The following is a 26,142-nucleotide window of genomic DNA, read 5'->3' as shown; positions in this document are numbered from 1 at the left end:
ATACCTAGAACAACAATGAAACGTCTGTTTGAATTAGCCGTCACCAACGTCCATTTCAAATGCAATGAAAGTTGGTACTGTCAGAAAGACGGTTTGGCAATGGGTGCGTCCTTGGTGGTGATTTTGGCAAACCTTTGGATGAAATCGTGGGAGCTACAACTAAAATTACAGACACCTAAATGTAAAACCACCACACAATCTAGCACTTGTCGCAATTGCGAACACCGTATGACAGCACGTTCCCGGGGTGTTGAGTGTGAAGTTTGTAATGGATGGTTCCACGCAAAATGTCAGCAAATCAGTAACACAGAATATGATAGCATGGAAAACCAGTTATGGATGTGCACATTCTGTCGTGAAAATGATCAGACTGACATTAACCATTCGTCCGAAACTAAAGTTTTTCTAAGATATGTCGACGATATTGTGAGAACAGTTAGAGGCGACATAAAAGAGCTGTTAGATGCGGTCAATAAATCTCCAATTTACATTAGAAACAACAGATGATAAAAACAGTTTGCCATTTCTGGAAATTTCAATTAACGTACAACCGGAGGGGAACATTTTTTGCACATTGTATCGAAAACCATCAGATACTAGAACAATTCTGAACTATCGTAGCTGTGCACCCCTACAACATAAGAAAAGCATAATACAGGGAACAATACACCGCCTGTTCCGAGCCACCAGCAATTGCGAAGCGTTCCATGAGTCATTGACAAAAAATGAAGAAATTTGGGAACGTAGTCAATATCCTAGGCATTGCGTAGGGAAAATCATCAAGGATACAATTAGCAGCTGCGAATGAAAAAAAAAAGAAAAGGACATAAATCTAACGCGGGTGTAGCCGTAAAACAACAGGAAAATACTGAGAAACAACAACTTGTATTACAGTACAGAGGCAACATCTCTAATGAATTTTTAAAGAATTTGAAAGAAATTCATTCTGTACAGACGATTTTCACCACTCGGAAACTTAAGAGCTGTTTACCTTGCCTCAAATCTAGCTTTGATGAGGATCTCAAATCCCACGTGGTTTATGAACTCACTTGTAATGGGTGCAAATCCATCTCTGTAGGGCAGACATGCCGACATATTACCAACAAGCAGAGCATGCCAGGGTGGACTCACCGATGGGAGTACATGCAAAAGATTGCAACGGTGATGAAACAGCTTTCCAGTGTAAGATATTAGACCAATGCAGCCAACAATCTAAGTTAATGACACCAGAGTTGCTCTATGTAAGAACATTGAAACCAGCCATTGACACGCGCAACGAATACCAAACACGAGAATTGACACTAAAAGCTAAGTTTGGAGATAAAAATCCAACTTGAAAGACACGTTAAGAAACGAAAATTTCATTTTTCCAACTTGAAAGACACGTTAAGAAACGAAAATTTCACTTTGACAATTGAACAAAACCAAAGTAAGTTTAAAGCAATATATGTCGGTTTTTTAACAAAAAACTTGTTGATATGCATCTCTTACATCAAGTCGAAAATGTATTTTTACTCAGATGTAAATGTTTTTTAGATACGATTGTAGATATGTAAAATTTCGTTTTAAATTTTCTTGAATGGTTGATTTTACTGATTGGCATTTTATTTTCTGGCTTTTTATTTTAGCATTTTGTATTGTTTATAACCTGACGATGAACTCAGAGTTCGAAAACGTTTGTAAGAAACTTTTGATGTGGCAATCCTCTTTTAAACCTATTCCATCGGTCTACTCATTAACGATTTCATCCAAATGTTTGCAAATATGGCCACCAAAATTTTGTCCATTGATAAGCCGTCTAATTTGCAGTTACAATTATTGTTGCATTTGAAAAGTACATTCGTCTCAACCAATTTTAACAAAAGTTTTATGTTGATATTTCATATATCTGGAGCGTGGTCACTTGAATAGTGGCTACTTAGACTATATCTATCACTTCAATAAAGGCAAAGGCACAATTATGTATATACTTTCTACATCTAACGAGACTATCTTTTTGTCGTCATCAAGCACAATGCGCTCAATTTCTTTGTGCACCAATTTTGGATGTTTCAACGTTTACTCAAGGTAACTTCAATAAAAGTAGCGTAAGAAATTTGTGTAGGTTGTGGTGTCTACTCCCAGGAATGAATCGACGGAACCGGTTTCAGTGGGGTATCTTTTTTTGTCTTAAAGAATGTTTGCTTAACCATATAGTGGAGCAAGTTGTGCTGTTATTTCGAGTCTGCTTCCTGACAAAGTGCGTTTTATTTTTTTTCAACAGTTATATTATCGTCCTCACGTTTCATTCTTTAAACTGCAAAGAATGAAGTACATCCAGGAGATTTTGTCGATAGCTTTTCTTCGTTGCGAAAAAAACCATGCCTTTTGACAAACGGCACAGTTAAAAGTTTGTTCTCCTTGAGGTGTTCGGTTACGTTGACCAGGCTGCGGTCTGTAGTTCTCTCTTACGTTTTTGGCATACCACTTGGTTGACGACTCGGTTTTGCACAGTTTTCAACAGGAAATTGCGCGGGAATCGGACAAGCTTCTCCACATCCACCAGAAAACGAATCTCATTGAATTTGTCGTTGACTGGATGGCTTTGCCCCTAAGAGAGCATTTCTTTGACAAAAACGGACAATTCGATTCCATCGGGTGTTCTAATTGCAAATTTGTTTGTCTCACGAAGCGCTTTATCTTGTCGAACAAGAATACCGAACACGAGAATATACACTGAAATCTTAGTTTTGAGATAAAAAATCCAACTTGAAAGACACGCTAAGAAACGAAAATTTCATTTTTAAATTTGAACAAAACCAAAGTAAGTTTAAAGCAATATATGTAGGTTTCTAACAAAAAACATGTCGATATGCATCTCTTACATCAAGTCAAAAATGTTTTTTTTACTCAGATATAAATGGTTTGTAGATACGATTGTAGATATGTAAAAGTTCGTTTTAAATTTCCTTGAATGGTTGATTTTACTGATTTGCATTTTATTTTCTGGCTTTTCTTTTTAGATTTTTGTATTGTTTATAACCTGGCGATGAACTCAGAGTTCGAAAACGTTCGTAAGAAAGTTTTGAATTGACAATCCTCTTTTAAATCTATTCCATCGTTCTATTTCTGAACGATTTCGTCCAAGTGTTTGGAAATATGGCCACCAAAATTTCGTCCATTGCTAAGCCGTCTAATTTGCAGTTACATTTATTGTTGCATTTGAAAAGTACATTCGTCCCAACCAATTTTTACAGAAGTTTTTTGTTGATATTTCATATATCTGGAGCGTGGTCACTTGAATAGAGGCACCTTAGAATATATCTATCGCTTCGTTAAAGGCAAAGGCACATTTATGTATATACTTTCTACATCTAATGAGACTAGTTTTTTGTCGTCATCAAGCACAATTCGCTCAATTTCTTTGTGCATCAATTTTGGATGTTTCAATGTTTACTCCAGGTAACTTCAATAAAAGTAGCGTAAGAAATTTGTGTAGGTTGTGGTGTCTACTCCCAGGAATGAATCGACGGAACCGGTTTCAGTGGGGTTATCTATTTTTTTTTCTTAAAGAGTGTTTGCTTAACCATATAGTCGAATAAGTGCTGTAATTTCGAGTCTGCTTCCTGACAAAGTGCTTTTTTATTTTTTTTCAACAGTTATATTATCGTCCTCACGTTCCATTCTTTAAACTGCAAAAAATTACGTACATCCAGGAGATTTTGTCCATAGCTTTTCTTCGTTACGAAAAAACCATTCCTTTTGACAAACGGCACAGTTAAAAGTTTGTTCTCCTTGAGGTGTTCGGTTACGTTGACCAGGCTGCGGTCTGTAGTTCTCTCTTACGTTTTTGGGATACCACTTGGTTGAAGACTCGATTTTGCACAGTTTTCAACAGGAAATTGCGCGGGGATCGGTTAAGCTTGTCCAGATCCACCAGAAAACGAATCTCATTGAATTTGTCGTTGACTGGATGGCTTTGCCCCTAAGAGAGCATTTCTTTGACAAAAACTGACAATTCGATTCCAGCGGGTGTTCTAATTGCAAATATGTTTGTCTCGCGAAGCGCTTTATCTTGTCTCGCGAAAATTTCCCAACTTCGAAAGCATTTTCAATTCTTAATCTGCCATAAGTGATCAATTTTTTTAAATCTAAATTGAAAGCAATTGATAACAACCATCTGCGATCGATGTTTTTGATTGGTTTTGTTTAGTATACCGTAATGGAGGAGGTGGGCTATAATGGGAAAAACCCCCTCCCACCCCCTCTTTACCAGTTTCACCATATTCTATGATTTGAATTTTTTAAACATTTTTTTCTGAACAAAGCTAGTGAGGAATTTTGTATCATTTTCCCCCTTTCAGATAGACATGGTTGTACCTATTTTCATTTCTACTCAGTATAAAGAAGCCAAAGACCTTGATGGCAACTTTGGTGCCGCTGATGAGGTCGAGCATATTGATAATCCATCTTTCGAGTGCGATGAATCTGTTGAAGTTGAACCAAGGTGACTTTTTGGTTTTTTTATTGTGCACCCAGTTAAGTGGTGTATAAATATACCGTAATGGGGGCAATAATTGCGTGGGGGGGGGGCTAGAACAAGAGACTCGCTGTTTTTGGATGCGGTTTGTCCAATCAAAATCACATATTAGAAAACTATGGTGGCAGATGGCTCAAAGATTTGTAGAACATAACTTGGCATTTTCAAAGTTCGCAACATGGAGGTCTGCGTAATATTGAACTATATCGCGCATCATTGCCTGCTATAGTTTTCCCAATAAAGTTTTTCCAAACACTCCAATAATGGTGATCGGACAGATTTGCGAATAGTTGATCTGATTTTGTACATGTTGAGTTCTGATAATTTCGCGTACGTGATCCGTGTAATGCGAGGAGTTAAGCAGTTATTATAAGAGGTTCTAAATTTTAACACTCAATTGTATACAAATAGGATAGGATTTTCGAAATGGCAGTTACAAATATGATGCTGATGAATGGCAATCTTAATTTTAGGGATTTAAAGTTGCGATCTGTCAGGAAGCCGAAGTCCATTTGGAGGTCAGGATGGTTCCTGTTCTGTATGTTTGTCCTCATCTGCATGGTGGCTGTTCTGAGTTTCCTCATCAGCAGCTACATCTCAAAGCTGTACGTATTCTTATTCGTTTATCTATTCACCGCTCCCTTTATGGGGTTTTAATTTTAGTTCCTCGCTAACAAAGATTTATAGAAATTTTGTGTACCCTAGAAATTATTTTATTCCTATCGTTTTTCCATGTTTTTGTCGGTCTATTTGGCATTATTTCCTAATCTAATGCAGTCATCTTAGAGGAAATCTGTGTGCTGTTCACCGGAACTTGTTATCGACTTGTACACCGGTTCGCGACGCTAAAGGGGATGTATTTTTACGACCCAGACCTTGAAAAATTTAAATTCAACTTGATTAATTAATTCTTCTCCAGCAATAGTTTTAGCCTTGGTTCCTGATGGTGTTTTAAATGCAATTGTTTAATTAAAATCGGCGTTAGCTGAGCGGAGTTGTTGTTGGCATTCTCCCGGTTTTTCAATGATCCGAGGAGTATCGGTGAAACGTTTTTTTAGCGGTAGTTTTGTTGGTGTGTATTTGAAACAGGAATCGAAACGTGTGAAAAAAGTCATATTACCGACGAAGATTGAAGAGTAGAAAGAAAGGTACTGATTTTCTGTCGCAGAGAGCAAGAAAAGCAGTGTGCATTTTGTTGCAAATCGAGAGCATTTTTGAGCTTTAACTCTTAAGTTTGCGTGCGAAGAACTATTCGGCTGATTTAAAACAAAATTAAAAGCCTTTTTGACCACTTGATGTAAATACTAGACTTTATAGTGCCGTTTTGAGCTATTTGTGATTTTGCCGTTTAAGACTCTTTTTTAGCCGTTTTTAGCAGTTCCTTCTTCAATTTTTATAGTAATATGTGAGTTTTTTGGCTAAGGATTATATTTTTAGTGGTTTTATCGAATTTTACATTAGTGGCCACAAAGATAGCTGCGGTCGTTATTGGCTTTCTCTTGCTTTATTTTTAAATTTTATTGTCAACATTCTTATAGGTGTAAATTGAGCGGAGCCATATTGAGGAGCTCTTGGTTTTTACAATCCAAGCATTGGATTGTATTGGGGCTCTATCTTTTATGGAAGATGTATTTACACATTTTTCAATGACTTTGATCTTTCAAAACGAGATGAACAGGTAAAGCCTAGTGGGCAGTAAGTTTCATTAGAGGCCCAAAGCTGGCTTTAGTACTTCTTGAGTGGTGCAGCTGCTGCAAAGACCTTATTTCAAGCTTAAATTTTCACTTTTAGGAGTGATCGAGCTCACAGTGGTGCAACTGTTATCGTTTTTCCATAAGAGGATCAAAGCTGGCTTTAGTAGTCCTTTAAGTGCTCATAGTGGTGAAGCTACTGGCAAGACCTCAATTCAAGGTTCAAATGTTATTTTTATGTTTTGAGCCCAAAATGGTGCAATGTTTCAAGTTTTTGCGCCATTTTTGGAGTTTTTTTGTTTTTCTTGAATTGGCGTTTTTTTCAAATTGATAAAAGTTTTTTTTTTCAAGATATAATTACTTTAAAAATAATAATGTTCGCAATTTTTTGAAAAAATGTATTCTTTTTTGGGCTTTTTAGCCCCAGGGGCAGGGAACCTCTAGGGTTTTTTAATAGGTTTCTGCATTGTTGGCAGGGACAGTAGAATTTTAACATAAACATTAAAATAAACAACATAAAAATTGTTTTTCTGGAAATTACCGTTTTCCCGGTTCATCAATCTTCTTGGGCCAGTGAAGCATTTTCAGGCTTGAAATTGGGTTACTGGATAGTTTTGAAAGAGAATAAAATGGTTCTGAAGATATTAATTGCAGGAATTTTAGCACCAGACTATGCTCAGTTATGGATCAGACCATACCTGACCGAACTGACCTCTGATCAGACCTTCGTGAGACCATAGCTGTCTCTGATCAGACCACACCAGACCCAAGAGGTCTCTGATCGGAGCTTACGGCAACCATTTTTTGTACTATTTTCTTGCGACCAGTGGTTGTTTTTACCTCGTTGTTTTAATTTGTCCATAGACTAAAATAATAACACGAAAAAGCAAGCGCGGAAAAACCCTGGATAACCAGCCACATAAAGAGAATGAGTTGTAAAGAAAATAAAAACGGAGTTCATAGCAATTATTGTAAACGTGTTGGTCTTTTTAATGCAAATTTTTCGCTTGACCATTTTGCGTTTTCTTCTAGAAAATTGCTCTATTGCTCTCACTCCGAAGTAAAGCATGTTGCTGAAATAAATCGATTGCAGCATAGATATAAGAAGGGCTTGATCGCCGAGTGGGCAGTGCTTCTGGCCAGGGAGCGGGAGTTCAATGGTTCAAATCCCTGGGGGCGTATGAGTTATATGTCCACTATTTCGCCCGACGTTAGTCGGCGGTTTTTTTTTTCATTTTTGATGTCAGGGGCCAGCTGGTGTAACAGGATTGAGTGAACTATTGCACTAGTTTCCATCCTCTGCTGAATGAAATGTATTTGTCTGGAAATTGAAAATACTTTTGTTCTACTCTTCATAAACTTTGGAATGGCATTTGTTTTTTTGGTACTTTTTTTCAGTGAAACAATAGGGAACTGTTTCTTCCTCAGCTGTCTTGAAATAATTTGTTGACATGATATAATCTTTACAATGGTAATTTGGCATGTATTAATTGCAATAGTCCCACTTATCATGCTATGCAAAATACTTTAGTGCAGAAAGCGCTGTAGTTTGTTAACGCGTGGTTATAAAAACAAAAATACTATATATTGGGGGAAACATTTACCAGAATTTTTTGTATTTTATGAACTGTATTGCTAAGTTTTAAGTCAAGTCCAGAAAAGTGCTATCAATGTTTGGTTAATTTTTCCTTATGGCTTTCTGTGCGTCTAGGATTTTTTTGAGGTGACTTCTAATATTCTGAACGAGAATGCGGTGTTAGCTTTATGCACTTTTGTTGGAAAAAGTTGTGCTCCTGTTTAATGAAAATTAACATGAAAAAAGAACTATTTTGCAAATTCGAAAATGCAGTCCCAGAAGGATGTTAAAATGCCAGACCTTTCTATATACATAGCCAGAAGGTAAAATGGAAATGGGTAACTCGAAATGTTAGCCTGAGTTTCGAAGTGGCTTCGACAAGTAACGTTTCTTAATGCAGAATCTTGGAATAATTGTCGCTTTATAACTTATGCTAGAAGTTCCAATATACCTAGCCAGAGAGTTGAAACATTTCAAAGTCGGGATATTGAAAATTGTATTGTAGATTATAAACCTCAATAATTGATATTCCTACTACTTTATTAATTGATATATAATTTGTGCTGGATAGTCTCTCCTTTTATTGGGCTATAGGAACCACCAACAGATTAAAAAAAAACGAACATTAGTTCACTCAAACGCAGTAATGAAAAAAATTTCGTTTCGTGCGGAAAAATAATTCTTCGTATTTTAGTCAAAATACTCGAAGCCGCGACTTGACAAACCTGCATGAAGTTTTAAGGTATCTATGCGTCCGAGTGTTTTTCAGGTATGGTGGACGTCACCGAACCGGTTGGTGCAAAGTTGAATATTCAGTTGAGTCCTTCAACCGAAAAGCACAACACGATTTCCTCTACGGTGAAAGCCGACATCTGACCAGGAGTGAGCTCCCGAAAACTGACGAATGGATCCGACTGAAGGATGGTGTGTCATGGGAACTGGAATCGGAGGGCGAGTTCAACTACAAAATTGTGACAGATCTTGCATCTGACATGTCGGCATTGAAGTTCGAGGACTTCCTGGATGGGAAGGATTATTGTTTCATTGGATCGCGATATGACTTCGGACTGCCTTCATATAAGGATGTTGAGGTTTGGGAACTGTTTTCGTCCACAACACGACTAAAATTATATAAAAAAGATGGAAAACCGGATTGCATAAGAACGAGGAACCTCTACGAAAGTTAATTGATTAGAATCTCCGTATTATTCAGGTTGAATATTTCTTTTTACCGAGCGGCAATTGCAATCAAACTGACTGGAATTTGGCAAGAAGACATTTTTTGTGAGTATACTTTTTTTATGCCATTTCTCGAGTGCATCGAGTTAAATTTATCTTCAGACCTTCTTGGAGAACCTTCAGGACAAGGCTGAAATTCTAGTGGACCACGTGAACGAAGTCTACTTCCTGACAGCTGGTGACCTTCTGCCACCTGGCATGTATCTGGATCCCTCTATTCGTGACCTCTGTGGATCCGACACGTACAAGTTCTCAGTGGCCGCTATCAACCCGGACAATGATCCAGATATCAGCAAAGTGGCAAAGGCTGAGGCTTTCTATTACTCGGCCAACAAGAATGTCGATATGCGACAGTGAGTATTGCAGCCACACGTTTATCTCATTTTGAACTTGACTTGTGATATAAATAATGTCGCCACCGAGAAGTTATCAAAGTCCGAGGCCAAGCCGAGTTGTTGAACAACTTCGAGAGAGCGATGACAACCTTGTGGTAATTTTTTGAATCAAATATTATTGCGATTACAGGATGTAAACCTTGAACCTCTTTATCGCGGGTTCAACTACTTCTTCGATTTTTTTCATATAGGAACATGGGCGAGAAAAGATGGGCAGAAAAAGTTATTTAGTCCCAAAGCAGAGTTTCGGCACTATTTCTGATTTTCGTACCATTCACCGGGAGTTACTAGTAAAATATCTCATCGATACGTTATGCATTTGTTATCACAACGAGAGTTGATTGATCAGTAGCTTATTTTGTAATGTATAGTAAATAGCAATTAGGAAGTGCTCGTAATATTTCATTTAGAAAGGCCATTTAGAGAGTTTATGATTAATAGCCGCAGTCAGCCTCTCAGCGGCTATTATTTAGGCGCTCTCCTATTTTACAATTCAAAGAATTTTGAATTGTATTTGGGCGCTGTGTTTTTTAAGATCTGTTCACACATTTTCATGATTTTTGAAGTCAAATGGGAGTAGTGATTTTGGTCCCGCAGAAACAGGAAATCGAGCGAAAAAGTGAGTGGTTTTTCGGTGTGATTTTTTTCACTCTAATTTTAAAGTAGAGTGAGAAAACGGCGTTGGAACAAAAATTAGCTTTCTCGCTAGTGGTTTTTTTTGTTCACATGCGGCAATTTCGCTTTGATTTTTACTGTTTTCGATTTTTTGGATTGGATTTTTTCTAAATGGTTATCCCAATTCAGTCATCGTTCATTCTAGGCCTAGTTTTTTGTTTGAACCAAATTTCAATATATCGCTATTGGCTTTTTGTTCACATGCGGCATTTTGACATTGATTTCATGATTTTTTTAAAAGAAAAATTTTCGTTCTCATTTTTTTAGAAATAGTTTTCCCAATTCACTCAAAGTCCGTTCTAGGTCTAATTTTTGGTGTAGTCAATGAGAATTCTTTGAATTGTACGTCAGGACTTGTCCTGCTATGTTTTTTAATTCGCTTTACCTTTTGATCACATTTTTCGTTTTACATAAGTCACGATTTTCACGTCTGAATTCTGACTTACTTCACTCACAGTTTCAATTAAATGGATTTTAAATTCTTTCACTCATTCAATTACTCAATGTGGAAAATACTGTCAAAATCAAAAGATCAAATTTAAAAAACACGGGATGAAACAATAAAGCTCATCATGTCATTGAGAATTAGGTTATCAAAGTTCATTAGAGTGTTTGACAGCTAACATTGCTATTAAGTTTATTAGCTTTCAGTTTAGAAGCTGAATCAAGTGTAGTTTTAGAATCCAACTGAAACAACGCTAAATTAGAACACTTTTTTACACTAAAAACAGAAAAAAAGTTCGGCCAACTTATCTCTTTTTTTTCCTGTTTCAATCTCGATATGCATCAAGCGCATCAACGGCGGTTATTTTGCGGCAATCTGCCGGCTATGTTGCCATTTAAGTCTGCCTCCTATCGATCTACACTAAAGAGCAATCACCTACCTATCAAAACCACCCATGCCTACCGCCTCCACCTTCTATCTAACACCCCTTTCCACACCTACCTAACCACCGACCCTAAACACCTATCTACTACCTGCTCACATTCCACACCAACCTTATCCCACATACCTCCCCAACGCCAGCCTATCCCCTCCCCACATACCTACTCACACCTCTTTCCTACCTCCTCCACCGATCTACCCGCCTCCAACTACCTAACCCCCAATCTACCTAATTCCTCTACCTCTCGTCCACGCGTACCCTCATTCGCTGCTAAAACTGGTTGTTTATAACCATATTGCATTGTTTTTAATAGCCGCACGGCGATATCTGGGACTGCTCACGGTTTTTATGACTGGAAAAGGAGTATTGGTATTCTACTGGTTTTTTATAACCAACTTTTCGATTTGGTTTTTGAACAAGACTTCTGTTTCAGAACGTTGACTTGTTTTCGAGCAATGTACTTTAAAGGTAGCTTAGTTTATAATGTATAGTTATTAAGAACTGATGGTAATAATTAATGTGAAAAGGTCATTCTGAGAGTTTTTGATTGCATGTAAGTCCCGCCAACCTATCTAACGGGTACGTATACATAAGTTTAGATAGTAGGACTAGATAAAAGTTTTGTTACACGACTCGTTTCCGGTATTCTATTGGCTGTTTTTTTTCAAGATTTTTGTTACGACCATATGAGGTCAGTGGCGTAAAATCTACCTTTTGTCTATTGGTTCATCCAGTTTTAGTTGAATTTTGTCTATTGGTTCATCCAATTTTAGTTGAATTGCGTGCGTGGCGTCATTTTTTTATGCTTAGTTGAGCGTGTTTTTTTGCTTAACTAAGTTTTTGGTCACACGTGACTTACCTCACTCTTAAAAATGACTTCCTCACTCTGAAATTGACTTTTAATTCGAACAGATAAGGTTTAGTGTGTCACTCCAATTGAATGTTATTTAAGAGCAGCGAACAGAAGCAGCAATAAGTTATACATATTCTTGATCAAAGTAAAACATCTCTTCATTTTATGAGAAAGAAATGTATTTTTTGGTCTGTTTTTTTTTTAATCTTTTTGAGACTGCAGGTCTACGAAGCTATATTCTATATGAAAAACTTTTGCTTGACCGTTTTGACTCTTCGAGTGACTTTTACGCCCGTGATTTTTTCGTTTTGCGTGAGCTGAAGTTCTCTCTCATTCATTAGTGGCAGCAGCTGAGCTCAAACTGGTGGCAACTGACTACTAAAAGCGGCATAAAGTGGTTTAAGTTTTTTATTAGTGGTTATAGTGGTTCCCCCAATGACGTCATTTGAAGCAGCCGCCCTTTGTTAATTTAGTTACTCCACCCTCCACCGACTTAAGCAGGCTATAATAGATTCGATCTCCCGCTAGTCGTTCTAGAACGACGTTAGTCAGTTATGTTTTTGGGTTTTATGTCACGCGTCTTGAGGCGTTTTTTGTTTGTACCTGCTATTCTTAGTTGCTCTCAGATGAAGTTCGTGGATGTTAGAGCTTATTCCTTCTAGTCTTTCGTATGTGACTTTTCGTCTGATAATTCTTCTAGTAATCCGCAGTGATTTATTAGGGTTCGTCTTATAATCCGGAGGGTTAAGTCAATTGCTGTGAAGTTCAAAAATTGAAAAATGAGTGTTACACCAATTTTGGATTGATAATTTTTTACCGCATGCTTGGTACTAGCTTTCTTTCTGAAATTTTGATTAATGTTGATGAATCTTTGAGAAATTTTGAGTTTAGATGAACTTCAAACTTATAGTTAACGTCTTTCAACTTTCAGTTTGGAACCACCCCCCTTCAGTCCATCGCCTCTTCCATCCCTTTGGGTTTGTCGTTTTGAACGTCTACAATGTCTTAAGGCTACTTTTTGACAATCTACCGGCTACCTTTAATACTATAAAAAGGTATTATATACTTGTGCTTTATAGACTGGAGGACATCCGAGTTGTGATGGAAACCCTTCAACGACTGCAGGAGGTTTTGGCCTATATCCCAAGTGGCAACTACATGACCCAACACAGCAGTGGACGAGTCGTCTCATTCGAGATTGTCCACCCCAAGTCCGTCATGTACCTGACATCCGGATCACTCTCCCAGTACCCAGCGATCCAGCAGGGAAGCAACGAGATCAAAGAGAAGATAAACAACAACAACGATAATAGCAAAGTTGCAGAATGATTTCATTCCTACTAAGCACAACGCATATTGCGGTAATGATAGATAAGATGATCGGGTTTTGTTAAAATGAATAACCCCGTTCGATTATTTAACCAAATTTTGATGGTTTGTGTCAAGACAATTTACCAATGCCAAAATAACCCAGCAAGACAAAATACCCAAAAGTTGCCCAAATTTCTACCCAATAACTCTACTTTGACCTTGGGCATTTAAGGCAATTGAGAAAATGTCATGTAACCAGCCGAGCAATTTTCGAGTTTTGATTGAAAAAGTGATACAGTTCAAGAAATTGTGAGTAAAAATAACATGGACGTTTTTGTAATAAAAACGTTAAAAAAGTTATCATTGGTAACAAGACCTGACAGATCAATCTTTTTGATTCGGTAGAAAACATTTCATTTTTTTGTATTACAATCTAATTTTGATGCTAACCATGAATATAATTCAGCTCTTCGCGTATCTAAATGCTTCAATGAATGTTGCGGCTTCAGAAAGCGTTTAATGTGTCTTGGATCAAAATTGCGAACTAAGGAACCAAGTAGATGTTGTTATAAAAAGTAAATTTATTAGTTTTATGTTCTCAATCCTTTCAAAGTAGTTTACTGATGCTTCGTCAAACAGGGTTTTGTAATCATTTTGATTTTCGAAAAGATGACCGTTGTTTACAATTTAAAAGCCGGAGTAATTCTGAGTTGAGGAATAATGGATAAAAATGTTCGCATATGTCAGTGAAAAAATAGTTACATTTTAGAATACTTTGACAGTTGCTGAGGAATGCTGTCATTTAAATTTGGCAAGGAACTTTTAAATTGTGACGGCAAAACCCTGGCTGCTCTTAATGAGCCTTTTTTATGAACCCAGCTTTTGAAATCCTGTCCATTCAACCCGGTTGTTAGTTGAACCTTGGTGACTCGTACAACCACCTATCATAGTATCGTTCTTAAGTCTAACCCTCAAAATTACCCTTTTAGTTAGACTCTATAATTGAACTAACCATTAAAACATGCAATCTGTTTATGTTTGCCTATACTGCTGTTAATTCAACGTCACTCACTCGAAGTCTAATTTGAGCTAGTCTAACTTTGTTTGCACGTTATAGTTGGCAGTTTCTGTTAAACCGAGATATTCAACGTTTACCAGCGATCAAACTGCAGTAATCATGACTTGATTCTTGGAATTGAGTTTGGGCTATCAAGAGGTTTTCTGTCTCTAAATATGGGTCTGTTTACCTTTGCCCGTGAACAAAATTTAAATTTGGCGAAGCCTGTGTGATCAAACTGATGCGCCGTTTAGCATTATTACGCTAATTGCGTACCCTAAAAATATTTGTGTACCCTAAAAAGATATAGGGCTAGCAATTGCAGTTAGTAAGTTAAAATAAAAGGTATAAAATATCAGTAAGATATTAGTAGTATTCTAGCTAATTTGCACCCCTAATGTCTGATATAAAGTGTACTATATATCTGACATTTCACTTGATATGTTTTTTTTTAAATATTCGTACCCGGGAAGGGGCTAAACAGATCCCAAAATGCGAACAATAATCACTCGCTCGCTCAATTTGTCATTTTGATATACTTGGAATCGAATTTTGACCAAGATGTTTCGTAGTTATTAACGTTAACTTGCACTGTGTGATGGAGTGATTTGTCGGGGCTATATTGCGCATTTGAATGCATAATCATTTTCAGCGTGCACAGTATTTCATAGATCATTTAATTCAGTATATATTTAGTTTTTTTCCGGATGAGCTGTATTTCGTGAACATAAGAACGCTGATGAGGCAATATTTGTCATTTATTTGAAGTTTGCATTGTTTCAAATGCTTTTTAATGGCTCTATAACGAAGTTTGTTCATTGCTCTCGAACGAAGTTTGAATCAGTTGTTGTAAACGTGTCTTCTTAATGCACAATGTTTGCTCGACCGTTTTGACTTTTCGAGTGACGCCCTTGAAGTTTTGCGTGATCTAAATTTCTCTCTCAAGATATTTTTACGATTTTTTTCCAAATTAAAATTTTACACCTAGAAGTATATCAAAAGAAGTTGTCACCGCTGAATTACATTTTTCTTGAACTAATTTTGCGGAAAAATGGTACACGAGAAGACATTTTTGAATGACTGCTGTTAGTTGGTTATATAAACATCTCAATGTTTACAAAAGCTACCATGCGGTATAGGACATCATTTCTAGAGAAGTTTGATTTGCAACAGTTATTGCTTGATACGAACCAGAGATCTGGTGGTCTCCTTTATCATGTGGTATTCTTGATCATGGGATTCAGGGACGTTTGAGTAACACAACGCTAGATAGCCTTTTATGGTCAGGATCATGCGGTTTTGGGCTGGGATATTCTGCAGGTTCGAAATTGTAAACCAACAAAAAGTTATCATTGAGGAAGTGGAAAAAGTTTGGTGCAGTCAAATTTGAAAACTATCTTGTTTGTGGCACTGAAATGGATGATGTTGAAAAAAGTTGGACCAGATTTTTTTAAAAAACGATTCTGATTATGTGAACTTAAATCACCCATAAATACCAAAGTCTGTTTGGGATCAAAATTACCCGGTTTTTTTTACAGAAAATTGAACAAAAATGAAAAAATTGGTCACATGTCATCACAAAAATTCGGATGGTTATGGCAAAAATCCTAATGAAAACAAGAAATTTTTCCTTGAATCTTAAATTAAATACTTCGATTAGAAAAGATAACAGCATTTCTGGAAAAATCTGTTTGCAATAATTTTAAAGATCATTTTGTACATAGAAGTTTTAGTTGGCTTTGCTGTCTTAACATTGAAAGAATTGCCCATTCCTTGAGAATTTGACCAAAACTTTGGTGGGAGTCTTTGAAACAGTATTTTAATAAAGTTGGTAATCTGCCGATTCAAACAAGCTATTTTCTGAAGGAACGAAAATGCATTGTGAGGCTAATCATTAAAAAGTCTCATTTTGACCCTGAAGCTTTGTCAAACTGTTGTCCTATGTCAAATTTAAGGGAAATCTGGAAAATTCTTGAACGTGTGCTGTTCATGAGCAAACTTGTTCGCTTCTTTAGTCAAATAAAATTATCAACAGGTGTCAGTGCCTATCGTCTTCCATAATCCACTGAATTAGCCACGCTCAAAGTTTTCAACAAGCTATTTTTTTGGATGAGTCGATTTGTATAATGTTTCTTGTTTAGATCTTTCTTCTGCTTTGTAATAAATGAACATACTTTTTAAGCTTGAGTTTTATCGAAAGTTTTTGTGTGTAATCCGTTGTACTACAATTTCTTGAAAGTTATCATTCTAAAAGCTCTGGAAGTTTTTTTAGGGTTTTTCCAATCAGCTGATAATTTTAATTGCTGTGCCACTAAGATCAGTCTGAGGTATTCTACTTATACTATTTGTGCCATGTGAAGATAAGTTGAAAGAACCGATGTTGGACTACTATTTTTATTCAGACGATGTTGTACTATACTTTGTTTTTGACTCAAGCCTTAATCAGTTGAAATTTGTAACTCTCATGATTGATTGTTTGGAATGGTTTACCATGACTGGATGAAAGCTGATTCGAGTCAAAACTGAATATATGAATGTAGGAAATTTAAATTATATGGCTTAATAATTCTGCCTAATTATTGAGTGGTTGTTATCTTTACTCTTTACTTAATTTTAGTCGGAGAGTTGATTCGCTTTATTCGAGCTCCTATTAGTATTTCCTTTGTAATATTGATTCAATAAGAAAACAAATCGAATCGAAAATATTGATAGGATTAATCTGGTGTTTGGTCATGTCGCGTCTTATTGCAACGTCGTATTTTATGCCTTGCTAATTGTTCTACTGTGAACGCTCCATCGAATTATGAACTCTGCAGCCCGCTTGGTTTTTCACTCTGCGCCTAGCACAACGTCGGCCTGCCTAAAACAACTTTATTGGTTGCCAATCAGGCAGTGCATTTTATTCAAAATTTTATTGTTCTTGTTATGTTAATGAGTCTGAAGGATGCCCTGATTACGTCCTGGATCTTGTTGGACGAGATACCGCAGCTACGAGACGACAATATAGTATATCTATGTCGTTGCTCCGGAAGGAATAAGCTTCCTTTTCAAGTAAAAATTTTCCTATTTGAACACAACTTCCGAAAATATCTTAGGACTTTTTCAAAATGCTGCCACTGACGAGATTCTAAACCTTTCTTGAACCAATAAATGTTAAAAATTTGAGACCGTCGTCAAACTTTTTGTACTCCAATTCTTGTGTACGTTTAACTAACGTGAGTTTTAGATTTTTCTGAAACGCTAACCAGCGTATTCAAAGCTTGATCCAGCCTGAACTGGCGTCAATAATTACTATAAGTTTACCTCTGCCTTACAACTACAGTCCACGTGGAACCCATTTATAAGATGTTTAGTTTTTCCCCGCATATGCCATTTCAACTAACAATCCTTAGTTTTTCTACCATATCTTCAACGTCCGTTGGATGCTGGGCCAACAAGCAATCGTTTTTTGCTTATGTTGAATTCATTTTAGAAAGTGCTGCAGGCGGTTTCGCCAGAACAGTAGATCTGAGTTTGAGTAGACTGGGGAGAACAGTTTTGAATTACCACTGTTTCATGACATCTTGAGAAATCTGTTCAAATCGAGCTCGCTATTGTTTTCATTAAAACTAGTCTTAAATATTTTTGAAAAAAGTATAATTATGAGTAGTTGTCTGAAAAATGAGCTTAGAACTACTGTCAAAATTTTGTTTTCTCTTCTATTGTGTATCTCAACTCAAAGTCAACGTGAATCAGAGATAAAGCTCTGCTGCTTTCTGTTGAAGCAGTTGTGGAATTTTCCTGGTATGAATAGAAAGATGCTTGACGAGTGCATTATCTGCCTTCCATGAGAAAAGTCTCCCACATAAAAGCTGTTTGAGTCGTGACCACCAAAATTTTTCCAGAGTAGTCGAGTTTTGGTGGAAACAATTTCTAACCTTTCTGTGATGTGTTGCGCCTTTGGTCTCTCCCGGGACATTATTGCAAACTATTTATTGCTCAGGATTTCGTTCTATTACATGTTTGGAAACTTGTTCTTGAAATCGAATATTATGAACAGGCGATTGATTTTCTCATCAGAAGTGTTTTCTCACGTCCAACACTTCACTACCAACATTCTTTACAACTTGTTCTTGGATAGTCTATAGATCTGCATGTCTTCGAATACAGCAGCTTTCTTTATTCCTTCCTTCGAGTGTTGAGTCGATACAGAATTGAGGAAAATTAATACTGATTTCAAGACCTGATGTACTGAGCACAATTGCGTGGGCATTGGTTTTGCATAGGTCTTTTGCTTTATGGTCAAGTTTAGTTGTGTTGTTGGTATCAGACAACTTTTAAGTGCCGAATTATAAGGCGTTTAGGACGTTATGAACTGTCGTCTTCGTGTCTGGTATCGGTAAATCTTCTATGTGATGTCGCTCATTACATGCACTAGCAAGTCTACGCAGTTTCAGGGCATTTCGAACTGGGCCACTTCAGGAATGGGCACTCAATCAGGAATGGGCACTCCATCAGCACTGTAACCTTGTTTTGAGGGGTTAGGGGTATTTGTTCTTTGCGGGACATCGGCTGTACCCCTGCCGTCACCTAGCTACCCTTTGTGCCAACTTTGTCATTGATAATATCTTATTGCCGTCTCAGTAGGCCGATTAAGCACGAATGATCACATCTTACCTGTCATGCAAGACTTGGTTATATCGAGTTAATTTGCCTGTTTTTAGATTCTCAGATGACGTGACATTTGTTGAAATGTGGTGATGCTAGGCTCTATTGCTGTCTCTAACAACAGCAACACTAACAACAATAACCTTGGAAGGAACAGACCTTGTAACGTCAGCAGTGACAGCAATTCCAATGGAAGCATTGAGACATCATTCACTTCAACCAACACAAATAATTACTTATTCCCTCCGCCGGTTTCTAACGGACCACTTGCACCCTATAACCCGAATCATTACCAACAACCTCACATTATGCAACCCCAATACGACGGGAGCTGTGAACTGCAATCAAAGCAGAACCATACGATGAATAACGGGTCCTCGGTTGACGGTCAAGGTCGCCCGTCCTCGCGTGGAAGTTCCAAAGAGCACAGAAGTCGGGAACCCAAAAGCAATGATGAGAAAATTGGGAATTATGAGGTGTTAGACTTGCTGGGTAAAGGCGGCTTTGCTTGCGTTTATAGAGCGCTGTCGAATAAAACTGGACAATACGTTGCAATCAAAATGATTGATAAAAAGTTGATGAAATCTGCAAATATGGCTGGACGGGTGAAGAATGAAGCCGAAATTCATTGTCAACTTAAGCACCCGTCAATTGTTGAGCTATACACCTATTTTGAAGACAAACATTACGTGTACATGGTTATGGAGCTATGCGCTAAGGGAGAATTGTATACTTACATGCGTGCGAACCAAAAAATTTTCACAGAATTTGAAGCTCAGAAATTGTTTCGAGAAGTTATAGAAGGCGTGGTGTACCTTCATTCGCATGGAATTATACATCGGGATTTGAGCTTAGCTAACTTGTTACTAACCCATTCAGATCATATAAAAATATCGGACTTCGGTCTCGCTACTAGAATGACGGATGTCAAACAACAACATTTCACAATGTGCGGTACGCCTAATTTCATTTCACCTGAAATCGCGTCTAGAAACGCGCACAGTTTTGAAACTGACGTTTGGAGTTTAGGTTCCATGCTTTACACGTTTCTAGTTGGTCGACCACCTTTCGATACTGAAAATATCAAATCTACCTTGACAAAAGTTGTGAATGCCCAGTTCGAAATTCCGCATCATTTATCAGCCAATGCTCAAGATTTGATTCACTCGCTTTTGAAGAAAAATCCTGCCCAAAGATTGAAACTGTTCGAGATTTTGGATCATCCGTTTATGAAGCAATCACAGCTTATGACAGTCAATGCGATACCTACGAGTAAATCGCAGGACATGTCGAATGATAGCGGGAATTATACAATGGGCAGAAACGGAACCGTGGACTCTAGTGCGAATTTCAAAAATTCGTCTCAGAGAAGTTCATCAATTTACCCGGAAGCTCCTATGATCTCAAAACATACCTCAAATTCTACCGAAGACTTGCCGCCAAAACATCCATCTAATGGCTCAGGAATTGTTCACACAAATGATGACGATATGTTGCGTAATCGCCAGTACCATCGCAGTCGCTCGATGGAAAATTCCATGGTCTCGGAGAAGTCTGAGAACGTTGTCAAATCACGCACCAACTCGGTCGAGTGTCCCTCTAAGAAACGCAGCTCGGCTGTGAACGGAGGTCAAAAGAGCTCAAAATCTGGCAATGATCGAAGTTTTTCACGCGGTAGTTCTCGACAGAACTCAGAACAGTTCTCAGAAAGTAGTTGTTCCAGACTTCCTCCAACCGCGCCGATATCAAGTAGCCAAAAGTCACGAGATCGAGACAAAGAAAGCAAAACCGAAACTTCGTTGTGTATGCTAACCCCGCCTTTAGATTCAAGCAGGTTAAAACCTATAAAACAGGTTACAAAAAATGCGACCATATCAATTTTAGAAGATTGCACTGTTTTGTTGGAGTTCTCCAAAACGACGTCGAAAAAAGAGAAAGTTTTGACAGCTCTGAGCATTTCGTCTGATGGCATGAAAATTAGCCTAGTTGAACCTTCGGTCAAATCGAATAAAAACAATCTCGCATGTGATAACAGCAAAGCGTTTACGTACCACAATTTGCCAGCCAAACACTGGAAGCGGTACCAGTACGCGGCAAGATTCGTCCAAATAATCAGATCGAATACCCCGAAGGTAACCCTGTATAACAGTTCGGGGAAATTTATGTTAATGGACAACGCCCCGAACCACGATTGCGAAGCAGTGTATAGAAGCAGTAACGCTAAAGTTAGGAAAAGTAAAGATGGAATCAAAGTTGTCGATTCCTTAGGAGAGAACCACGTTTTTGACAATTCGGAGCAAATTTATTCGTATCATGATACAAATGTGAAGGAATTGTTTGTTCACGCTTCAAAGGCGTTTAGCTATTGCGAGAAAGTGGAAAAGGGGATCAAAGATTTAGAGGAAACTTTATCAACCGATTATCACGAATCGCTGTTTCCGATAACAGTCGGCAAACGAATGTCTTCAATTAGTCCAAGCTCGACTCCCAGCTCAAACGCCCAAAGTCAGATTACAATGACGGGAGGCGAATTCTCAACCGCTAGTTTCGGCCCTATAAGTTTGTCATCAACAGCCTTAGTTTCTTTGACTTCAAAAAATGGAAGTTCCGATCGCGGTGGGCAAAATGGGTTCCTAAACGGGTCCAATAATTCCCTGTCAACAACGTGTGATACAGATCGCCAATCTGTGAATGAAAGACTGTCATCAACAATAGGTATTAATATGTCACCCATTCAATCAAATCACCTGGCTGCATCATCGCCTTTAGTCAGCGCTGGTCAAGCAACTCCGGCTAAGCAGCCCCCACAGCCTCAGCAACAGATTTATTCATCAGGTCAGAAGAGAGGTCAAGTTCATCGTCATCAGGAACAGCAGAAGCAACAGAGGTCATCATCTGCCCATCCTGCTCCTCAACGTGCAGCATCTTCAGCATCATCAGTTGTCCAATCAAACCCAGGTGTCAATCCAGGACCAGTTGAAGTGAGTTCTAATCAGTGAAAATTTATTGCTACAGCGAAAATTTACAGCGAAAAGCTATTGTTCAGGTCAATAATTTCAAAGCGAACTTTTAAATCAATCAATTTAAAGCAAACGTTCAGCCCATCACTTAAGAGACAAAAACCGTATAAAGTATTTCACGGCTAAAACGGAAACATACCATTTCAAAGCAAACATTGATTTTGAAAAACATTGCTTTTCCCTTACTTAAAGCATATAAATATCAGCTTATGAAGCGCGTGCAGCGCATGTTAAGTTAAAACACGCACTGCAAGTTTTAAAGTCCAGATCTCTGCAGTTCCAGACTCTAGATTGCCAGATTTCCCTATACAGTACCAGATATTAAAACTGCCATCTTTTTTGAAGTTGCGAAATGCGTTCAATCGAGGTTACGTGACTCTGCTAAAGTCACTTTGAAATTCTGGCTATCTCGAATCACCACGCAGTTCTCGATTAATACCAGATTTTCTCGGTGAAATTAGAGTCAAGTAACCTAAATTTGCAACATCATTGGGTGACATTTGAAACAAAAGCGGATTTCACGAAGCGAGCGCTTGTTATCGTTGATCTGTAATTATAAGTTTATATAGCATCTATTCGTTTTAAGCTAATATAAAATTCGAATCCTTCAAAGAATGAGTCATTAATTGGTTTTAGATCGAAGTCATCAGTGAATCTGGCTCTTTTCTGGGCCACGTCTCGCAAGACGATCAACTGGGAACAATTGTGAGCTTCCGCGACGCCACTCAAATTGTCATCGAACCAAACTCCTCCCACTTCTCGATGACGTCATCGCTATCATCCCAGCCCTCGGGGTCCCTGGGTCACCCGCATCGCTCCTCGACAACAACGGTTAAGTACAGTTTCAACAGTCGTCTGCCTGCGGACGTGAGGGAGAAAGTCTCTCTTCTGCCACACTTCATCAACGCGCTTTCGAAACATTCGCAAAACTCTCAATAAACGTAGTATACCCGTGTTGGCGATCATACAGAATTCTGGTGATCTTATAAGGTCATAATATATGACTTGATAAGATTACAGGGTTATGTATGATCTGGTAACCATACAAAGATCTTGCAAAAAATAAACATATGACGTATCATAGCTATTCTTGTATGGTAACTAAGACCCTTGTATGATAATTGTCAACCCGGGCGGGGCAATGTTTCCTTTTCCCGGACAAAGGAAAAAAACGTTTTCATTAGCTGTTGGTTCCTGTAACCAATAAGAGGTGAATATATTCATTACACCTAACTTACACAATACTACATTGGGAAAAGGAAACCATTCCTATGAGAGGTCTAAGCTTCTGTTTCCTTCGACTTTTATATGTAGAAAATGGGGACCGGAATTTCTGTTTGTGGAAAAATGTTAATTTGCCAAAAAAAATTTGTCTAGCTCAAAGCTGGACAACTGGATGAATGAAGTCTAGAAATTGAGCAATCTGCGGGCTGCAAATCTTGAAAATTCGAAAAAAAAGTACTTCAAAACTTGTTTATTTGCTAGTGTTAAGCTAAACAAACACATACGAAAAATTCGAGGGAAGATTTCTCATTAATTGACTTTGATTTCAGTTTCTTCATTGATGTTTTTAATTAGATTGTCTTTTCAGATGGAGTTATTGATCTATTTTTCTATCTTTTATCTGCTCAGAAGTTTGTTTTACTACAATTTTCATTTAAAATGAATTAAAATAGTGATAATAATCAAGATTGATTTGCATTATCTACTTAGTAATAGAATATTCTTCCAGTTTAATGGCATTGATTTGTTTATTTTGGTTTCTCTTTTATTTCTGAATTGTTTGTTTGCAGTTACGTTTGTATGAAATACGCAATTTTATAGCTTACCGCTCGAATAGCAAAGCTAAATCTAGTCTTACAATTGTTCTTTTTCCTATTTTTGTAAATCATGTTTATGATGTGAATTTCGTTTTCTTTTTCACTCTTCGTTTTGACTGAAAAATATTGTTCCGCTACAATTGTGCAAATTATTGATTGTTCTAAAGCCTTTCTAAGCCGCCATTCACGAATATCAATTCGTATACTCTTCATAAAGACCAAAAACATTTTACTCCTACTAGAAAACGCACCCCCCCCCCCCCCCCCCCCCGCCTCTCACGTACCTCCTTTCCCTTCCCACACTTTCTCACCGCTGTGAAGGTTCTTTATGGTACCTATTTCCAGCCCCTTGCTTACCAACCAGAACAATTACTAGAAAATTCATACTAACAAACACAACACTGAATTATATACTCCCCCTCCCACGCCCGCAACGGCCTAGCACGGCCTTCGATCGCTTTACCTTTTTGTTGCCTTAGTGAGTTTGTTGTTTCTTTTGTTCTCTGTAGACAGAATAGACTGGATTTACCATCAAAAGTACCCCCTTTTACCTCTACTTGCTAGTTTAATTTCCTCCTCTTGCCTCTCTCGCTACTATTTTGTCATCTTATTGTGCCTTAATTCTCCTCCTCCATCCGCCATGCAGTAATGCGTGTGTGTTTGTTGTCTCTGTGTGTGATAGAAATGTGATGTAAATTATGTAAATAATGAATATTGTAAAGTAGATTTATTCGAACCAATTACAACCCGAACGACCTATCTTTTTTTTTCCAAATGAAGGTACTGCTTGACTCGATCAGTAAACGTAAACTGCAGCTGAAAATAGATGTTGACATTTACTGCGATAGCGAATTATTTGAGATGAAAAATAGGTAGTTCTGTTTTTCAATCTTTTCAGTTTTGAAGTCTAAATTCTGCCAAACAGAAATCTATGTTTGTATGGACCAACATTTCATGTGTGGTAGAATCAGTCTGAAGAAATACGGCATCCTAACCAAATATCATTGCTAATCAAGAATCTGCAATAGTAGCAACCGAAAGACAACTGCTGTCAGCTGTCTTAATAGAGTTAGACGTTACGAATCATTTTGATCACGTTGGATGTGACTAATTGTCACAAACTCAAGAATAGAAAGGAAATGGCGTGCATAGTTTATTTGGCTATGGAATATTTACAATCCAAATTGCCCTATTTCATAGCGCACGACCCAAGATTGTAAAACTGCGAGATTTTTGATCTTTGAAGTGGTTGTCTATATGTAAGGACGCGTGTGTGTTAACAAAAGCTTCGATTCCGACTTCCGTAATCAAACGAACAGATTTTGATTTAAATTTTTCTGAGGTCGCTGTAAAACTAATGAAAGCTTAAAAACTAACTCAAAATTAATAAACATAACAGGACAAGTCCTGAGTTACTATCTAATTCAATTAACTAATGAGGTGAATATCAAAAGTGTTCCAGCAAACTTTATTCAATAAAGCACGGGACACTAACAGAGCTAATTTTTTGAAAAAAATGTAAAAACTGGGTAAAATCTAAAGTTATCTTAGTTAAAACATCCAAAAATTATTTTCGATAAAATCTTCAATAAGACCAACACTACTTAACTCGATACTACGAAACAATATTGTCATTTAGACTGGTTTTTCTTGGCTCCGGGTCTCCTCTATGTATTTTTCGATTCCGACTTCGAAACCTTTGCGTTTTTTTCCTGTCTCTAACTGGCATACAAATACGGTAACTTCAATTTCGATCTTCAAAGATTTGAATGAATTCTCACATTATATCATGAAAATTTTCCTGTACATCCGCCGTCCATTTCGTTTGAGACATTTTAAATAAATCGACCAGTAATTTATATTGATAAAGAAATGAAAAAAAAAACGCAGGAGAAGTTTAAAAACTTAGAATACCGAATCTTTTATAGGGTGCACTGAAAAGTTTGGTCATCATTGTTTTAGGCGGAGATGTTTTCTTAGCAAAAATTGTTTTGTCTTTGGAAATCTGCGTTTTTAGGGCTTCAAATACTATAAATATATTCACAGCCCAATAGTATTCTATCTTTTTTGCTATTTTCTATTTTTTTTCTGTTCTCTCATTACCTTTCTTAAATTTCCTTTTTGTTTCAGTTTTTCACAAATGCTCTTGAAAGAAATTTTCTTATTGAGATAGATAAAAGTGGTTACCCAACATTGATTTTTCGACGTCTGTGAAAAGGGAATTGTATGAAGGTTTGGAAAACGAAAAGACGGGAACAGCTTGCGGTTCCCAACAATCGTTTTCGGGTCTCTTATCAACCCATTGCGCGAAGGCATTTCTATTAAAAAATATTGGTCTGAACTTTGAAAATGACCCGAAAGCCTGATGAAATTGAAAAGGATTCCAATGAAGGCTTCACTTTTCTTAGACTACACAAAAAAGCCTAGCTTGAAAAATAAAAATTTCAGCTCT

At 37.4% G+C, this 26,142-nt stretch overlaps 2 protein-coding genes across 2 annotated transcripts in view; both read left to right on the top strand.

The window, feature by feature from the left end:
• Window positions 1-14,223, top strand: part of LOC142351949 (uncharacterized) — a 50,554-nt gene extending 36,331 nt beyond the window's left edge. Inside the window, exons 2-6 of the mRNA XM_075404228.1 lie at window positions 4,343-4,486; window positions 4,993-5,124; window positions 8,556-8,877; window positions 9,128-9,378; window positions 12,915-14,223. Of these exons, the coding sequence (XP_075260343.1) occupies window positions 4,350-4,486; window positions 4,993-5,124; window positions 8,556-8,877; window positions 9,128-9,378; window positions 12,915-13,164 (1,092 nt within the window). The 5' untranslated portion in view covers window positions 4,343-4,349 and the 3' untranslated portion in view covers window positions 13,165-14,223. The remainder of the gene's footprint in view (window positions 1-4,342; window positions 4,487-4,992; window positions 5,125-8,555; window positions 8,878-9,127; window positions 9,379-12,914) is intronic.
• A 4,644-nt stretch (window positions 14,224-18,867) lies between these two features.
• On the top strand, window positions 18,868-23,166 carry LOC142352012 (serine/threonine-protein kinase PLK4-like). Its single transcript, XM_075404342.1, has 2 exons — window positions 18,868-21,831; window positions 22,507-23,166. The coding sequence occupies exons 1-2, from the start codon at window positions 18,943-18,945 to the stop codon at window positions 22,807-22,809; spliced, it is 3,192 nt and encodes a 1,063-aa protein (XP_075260457.1). The 5' UTR covers window positions 18,868-18,942; the 3' UTR covers window positions 22,810-23,166.
• The last annotated feature ends 2,976 nt before the right edge of the window (window positions 23,167-26,142 follow it).

Source organism: Convolutriloba macropyga, chromosome 13, assembly GCF_964194025.1.
Source record: "Convolutriloba macropyga chromosome 13, txConMacr16.3, whole genome shotgun sequence".
In the NCBI taxonomy this organism is placed as follows: Eukaryota; Metazoa; Xenacoelomorpha; order Acoela; family Convolutidae; genus Convolutriloba; species Convolutriloba macropyga.
Note: the sequence above shows the minus strand (reverse complement) of the source record. Positions and strands in the feature narration are given on the sequence as shown.